Raw genomic sequence first — 6,485 nt, 5'->3', positions numbered from 1 at the left:
TTTTGTTATGACACCGGTAAAGTTAAATGATATTTGGTATGAGGATAAAGGCTTGCAAATTTTTTTTTTATTATTTTGTGTGCGTGTACCGTCAAATCAGATCTGACTGGTACAGGAGGATATTGCACCTCCTTCTCCGGCAGAGCATCTGGTGGATTCGAACCGCGTTCCTCTGGGATTGCAGTGAAGGCTTGCAAATTTTAATAGAGTTATATAAGTTGTCATTAAGAACCAAAAGAGCTGTAGGTCTGGTTACTGTAGGAATTGTTTCTCTTATCTCTATGATTGCTACTGTTTCTACTTCTGCTGTAGCTTTGAATCAAGAAGTCCCAACGACTAAGTTTGTAAATGGGTTAATGCATGATGTGACAAAAAATTGGGTAGAGCAAGAGAATGTGGATGAAGTTATGGAACAAAAATTAAATGCTTTATATGATACAGTGAATGTATTAGGGAGGATGGTACAAAATATTAGAATGAAAGGAAGGTTAAGATGCCATGCGGCCTATGATTCTATTTGTGTTACTAAATTGAAATACAATAGCTCAGATAATGATTGGACAAAGGTAGTATATCATTTAAAAGGAATTTGGATGTCTAATAATGATTCTCTTGATTTGTATGATCTGCACCAAAGAATTATAGAAATGCAGAATACCCCAGATATAAATATTTCCCCGGCTGAACAAGCTGGTCAAATATTTGAGAATCTAAAAACTGGTTTCCTTCTGTAACTTCATTTAGAAATCTTCTTTTCACGATTGTTGCTCTTTGTATTGTTATCATAGGTATACTCTGGGTCCTCCCTTGTGTTGGTCATATAATAGCCAAGCGTTATAGAGAACTGCTGTGTAAAGTACATGGAATTCAACTTAAGGCCCTCCCCAGACAAATGCAGGATGTGTAGCCAAAGATGTACAAGGAATGAGACTCGCTCATGATCCTAAGACAGGGAGTAGCATTGACTGCTATGATCCCAAAGACGGGCAACTTGAGTTTGAGGTCTCATGTCCACCTAAGACAGGCAACATCCCATATTTTGTTATATTAAGAGGGAGGAGCTGTCAGGAGCTGGCTAACCTGCAAAGCAGGATCAGCAACACCTTGTAAAAACAGCAGGACCACCTATCTTGGCTTGACCATCTGTTCTGCAGAAAACAACTCCAGGAAGCAGTATGCTAATGTATAGGGAGTGACCGAAGGTTTCTGAATCTTAGAAATGTGATACCATTTTGTCTTTTGTAATATATTATAAGATATCCTGGAAGAGGTCTTTGTTTTATGTGAATGTCTGGGAATGTTTGATCTACCAGTCAACATCTCGGACAAATAAGAGATGATGCGATTAGCCCTGCAGGCATGTTCCTAAGACGTATATATACCCTTGCCAGAATATTAAACTTGCTATTTGTCATCAGCAATTAGCCTCTCTGCATCTTCATTTCAACCTGGTGCCTCCTTTTGGTGGAATTCCCCCAACATATTGGGGCTGGTTCCCCGATACTTGTCCTTGGAAAAAAGACATCATACTTGAAGAGGTGGAAGGTTAGCAAAAGAGAGAAAGATTCTCAACAAGATGAATTGACACAATGACTATAATAGGGCTCAAGGGCAGAAGACCCTCAACAAGATGGACTGCTAATAGTAACTAACAATGGGCTCAAGTATATTAGAGATGATGGGAATGGCACAGGATAGAGCAGGGTTCAGATCCCTATTCGTAGAATTGCTAGTAAACTCAAAGCACCTAACAACAACAATAACAACTGATACTTTCATACTCGGAAAGAGGGTGGTGGTTGTTGTATCAATGAAGTTTGAGTCCCACATTATATTGTTGGTGTGTACCATCTAGTCAGAACTGACTCATAGCTGACCTTCCAGAGGGTTTTCAGAGGCAGCAAATCACAGTGGAAGAGACTGCCTATTCTTCTTCCTCTGAGCAGCTCGTGGATTTGAACCATGTGCCTTCAGGATTGCAGTGCAACTTCTTACCACCACTAGGCTTCTAGAACTCCCTAGAGGGGAGTGGGTAAGGTATAATTGACTCCAATGGCCATCTAGTAGAAGATGTGGAAGAAAGGAAGCTGAACACAATGCTGTAGGGTTGATTTTGACCCTATAGGACAGAGAAGAGCAGCCCTGTAGGGTTTCCTAAATGATAAATCTTTGTGGAAGTGGACTGCAACATTTTTTCCCCAAGGAACAATTTGTGGATTTGAACCATTGATCTTTCAGTTTGGACTGAGCACTTAATCACTGTCCCACCAGAGTTCTTCTGGAAGAGAGGAATCAACTGTTCTCTTAGATTTACTAAGAAAGAAAGAGACGTTACATAGTCAAAGCTGAGTCTGCAATCTCTTAGTAGCTATGGGAATGTGGGCAAGCAACTCATCCTTTAAGTTATCTTGTCTGTAAAGGGAATTAAAATGCTTATCTTTGGCAGAGTTGTTATAAGAACTAAATGAGTTGACCTCTGAGAAAGTGTTCTGTCAACTGTACAATGCTGGTCAAGTGGGAATAAGTCACTTCCTTCTTCGACTGCTTAACTGAGCTTCCCTCTAGCCCCACCTCCATTTTCCTGCTCCATGGCCCCCCCATGCTGAGCTGGGCAAGGGAGAAAGTCTGGGAGGAGGAGGAAGAGGAGACTAACTGAAGCAGAAACAGGCATTCATGGGGTGGAAGGAAGCCAGCAGGCCAGGAGATGACAGAGAGGGAAAGGGTGGGAGGAGGTAAGACTCCAGACTGGTGAGGAAAGGCCCAGTAGGAAGCATCCACACTAACTGGGGCTTTTCCCTCCTTCCTGTCTGGACTCCAGAGTCTCTGCTCACATTGCCCTTCACAAGACTATCCAACCTCCCACCTGTTAGGCCAATGGTAGGGGAAAGAGGATGAACCCAAGAACCTGTGGGGAGATGGGACTCAGACTCCCGGGGCTCAGATTCTCTTTTATTCTCTAAAAGGTTCAGTTCCTCTTTTCCTCCCTTTTCTCTCCTTCAGCTTTAAGATTCTCCAACTATAGCTGTTCTTCAGGGGCTCCCCTGGTCTCTGACAAACAGCACCCTCAACTCCTGACCCACTACCAGAGGTGAGAAGATGCTTATGTCACCCTGGTTTCACCTTAGCCGCCTCCTTTGCCAGACCAAACAAGGGGAATCCCAGCTAAAAGGCTCCTGCAAGGAGCTAAGGTGGGGGTGGGGTTGCTACAGGGCTCTGGAAGGAGCCCAAATGGCCACACAGTGAGAATCATGTGACTATGATGTCTTTTCAGAGTTTCTCTCAATATGTAGAAGCCATCCCAGGTTGGGAAGCTAACATATTTGGGGAGGCTGAGAGATTAAAATGAGGGGGGTTTAGCTCATTATTCTCATGAATGAAGACAGTGACAAATTCATAAACCCAGTTTCACCAAAGCATGGGAGTTGGCGACAGAGCAGGGACCATGTGCCTTCATCTTCCTGGGCCCAGAGCTACATTCATGGATATGGCAGCTCTACATGGTCTTCCATAATCACATACTTCCCTGGCTGCCACTCTACCTATGGGATAATTTCAACTCCTTCAGCTGCTGTATCCACCCATAAAATTATGAGTGTAAGAGCACTTTGCAAACCCTAACACTCTACGAAGAAGTAAAAGTATTGCTGTAATTAGTATTATTATGTCTGATGCCTACAACTTCTGCCTACCTCTTAGCTACAGCTACGTGAGGCAGAAAAGGAGGGCATGGTAGGTCACACCTTAAGTTTCTGAGGCTCCTGGCCCTTCTCCTATTACAACTGGCCACAGCTGGCCACTAAACTGGAGACATGGGGGGAAGCAGAGGTGATTTTCTGGGATGTAGGGAGGGGAGCTGGCAGAAACAGTGGATGTTTTCTTAAAATCTGAATCAATACACTGAGTGTCTGAGAGGGGAAATGGGAGGGGGGTGTCAGGGGAAATAGGGTGGATAGGAATTAGGGAGGACTTTGGATTCCAGGCCTCCTGTTTTCCCAGCTCACTCCTTACCTTGGCCTTTCCGGTCATGCCGAAGAGGAAGCTAAAGGTCCGTCGCAGGGAGGAGCCTGCCGAGGTACCTGAGCCCCCTTCCAGTTGGCTACAGCTGCCACTCCAGTAACTGCAGAGAGAAAAAGAGGTGAGATGATGGAGATGTAGAGGGAAAGGATGAAAAGATAATCCCAGAGAGATGGTGGAGGAAGGTGCCATGGTGAGGAGAAGGAGAATGGAGATGTGAGGAGAAAAACTGAAAGGCTGGAGAGGGAGAGGAAGGGCTCAGCAAGAACAAGAATTTTGTCCATCCCCTACCTCCTAGGGCTTCCTGGATGTAGACACTTGACTTGCCAGGCCTCTCTATTTATAAGGAAACTCCAGGCTCCTCCCAGATAACCAAAGACCCCCCCTTTCTACCTAAGCCAGGCTGAAGATGGGAGGGCACAATTTCCTCACTCAGGCTGCTCCTCAGCGGAAGTGGTGTGAGGTGGGGGCTCCCCAGAGGGTACATTTCCCTTTGCAGAACAAGAACCCTGTGTGCGACCCTCTCTGCTGTTTGGAAAGGGCCTCTGGGCCTAAAGCCAGTAAGGGCTGAATTTCCTGGGATTTCATCAGCCCCATCCCATGAGCTAATCCCAAACCCAGAGCCAGGAGGATGTGTCAGCCAGAGATTTTCAGGACCACAAATCAAAGACTGATATCTTAAAGGGGCCATACACCCACACTGTTGTACAGGACTGACCGACCCACCCCGTAATCAGGCTTTAACTGCTGGAGCCAAATAAACAGGTGCCAATTTTGCATGCTTGTTTACATAGTTATGGAAATCTCTCAGCTCCTAAATCTAAACCTCTGCTCCTAAATCATGCCTTCAGTTCCTGTCCTCTCCCCTTAGAGCTCTACAGGCCTTGCCCAGCTCTTCTTAGAGCCCTTGGCCACTGGTCAGTTATTTGAACCATCTCATGCCCTAAGACGGTCCAACAGCTGATCTGCCCATTCACCCTTATGCCCCTGACATCAGCAAGCAAGGTCCTCTCTGTTAGTGACCCTGTTGTCTGGATTTGCTCTGTTTTCCTTTCCCTAATCTCTTCCTTATCCTATGAGACTATCTAGAACCTGATGAACCTTCCCTCACTGAAGAGAAGAAAGTGAATTTCATGCAGCTCAGTGAGAACAACTGTTAAGACCATGTAGGGGCCTTCACTCATAAATGACGAGGCTGAGCAATGATTCAGTAGCAGGGAGACATTTGTGGCTACAAAACCCATGACCCCATCTCATTGCCTTCACCCGTCTAACGTAGGTGCTTGAAAGGCTCCGAATCCCCGAAACTTACCTTTTGCGGAGGTCAGGGGAAGGGGACTGGGATAAATTCCCTGCCAACACAAAAGAAGAGGAGAAATGTCTGGGTAAAGTCAGACAAAGGCGGCCAGGGTTGCCTCCCCCACCTCCTCCACCTGGATCAGGTTCCCAAGCTGCAGGTGCATGTGACGCCATTCCTGAGGGCGGGCACTGGGGGAGCAAGTAGGGAGGGCGGGCTCTGAGCACAGGCCGAGCACAGCGGAGCTAAGGACTTAGGGTTCAGGGACAGAACAGCAGGGTTAGGTAGAAAAGGGGGCCAAGTATGAAATCTCAGTTCTTGTCTGGTGAGTGGGGAGAACAGGCTTCACATGGAGATCTCACTATTCTGTCTCCCATTCTGAAGACAAGGTATGTGGCAGGTAACTGTCCTCCATCTATGATGCCTGAGAGTTTGGAGAGCCTCTGTCCTGAGTTGTCCTTCATTAGGAGAGTTTAAGAATGTCAGAAGCCTGAATTAGACCTCTTGTTTGCGGGGGTGGGGGGTGGGGGGGGTGGGAGCTACAAAGGTGTATGTGTAAATGTGTCCGAGATGGTGAGGATGGCACAGGATAGGACGGGATTCACATCTGTTGAATAGACAGGGGTCACTACGAGTTGAACTCTACTCAGTGGCACCTAACAACAACAAAGGTATATGAGTATACATAATACAGGCTATGTCTGGACTCAAGCAACTGGATCCAAGCCGTGGTGGTGAGAGGGATCGGGTGAGGAGTCACTGCTGTCTTGTTTCCACCTTTACTCACCAGCAGGATCCAAGAAGCCATTGATGCCACTCATGGATACAGATTTGGAAAGCCAGCCCGTGGCCATTTGATCTGAGGAGCCAGCAGATGAATGACAGGAACCCTAGAATTATGTCAAGAATCCTCACCCAGAAGTCAGGATTTTACCCATCTTCACTCCATAGTCTTTGCTGTTTCACAGCTTGGCACTTCTTCAAACAGAGGCCTCCCACCTCCCTCCACGCCTCATATCTGGGTTGGTCCACTCGAAATAGTTGGGAAAGTTATTCCAGCTATTTAGTATTCATCACTCTGCTGCAATTCAAGGGCAGGCTTTCTTAATATAGCAAATATCTCAGGAGAGAAAAGATTTACCCTGAAGGGTTGCCAGAAGTGAAGAACTTGTAG

At 46.1% G+C, this 6,485-nt stretch overlaps 1 protein-coding gene across 1 annotated transcript in view; it reads right to left on the bottom strand.

Moving 5' to 3' along the window:
* Nucleotides 1-6,192, bottom strand: part of ARHGEF2 (Rho/Rac guanine nucleotide exchange factor (GEF) 2) — a 41,605-nt gene extending 35,413 nt beyond the window's left edge. The window contains exons 1-3 of the mRNA XM_006895777.1: nt 6,099-6,192; nt 5,327-5,366; nt 4,009-4,102 (exon numbers count right to left, since the gene is read on the bottom strand). Coding sequence (XP_006895839.1) covers nt 4,009-4,102; nt 5,327-5,366; nt 6,099-6,165 — 201 coding nt within the window. The 5' untranslated portion in view covers nt 6,166-6,192. The remainder of the gene's footprint in view (nt 1-4,008; nt 4,103-5,326; nt 5,367-6,098) is intronic.
* Nucleotides 6,193-6,485: the final 293 nt, after the last annotated feature.

The sequence above is a fragment of the Elephantulus edwardii genome, unplaced genomic scaffold, assembly GCF_000299155.1.
Source record: "Elephantulus edwardii isolate Elephantulus edwardi_28Jun2011 unplaced genomic scaffold, EleEdw1.0 scaffold00176, whole genome shotgun sequence".
NCBI classification, from domain to species: Eukaryota; Metazoa; Chordata; class Mammalia; order Macroscelidea; family Macroscelididae; genus Elephantulus; species Elephantulus edwardii.
This window is presented reverse-complemented; position numbering and strand designations above follow the sequence as displayed.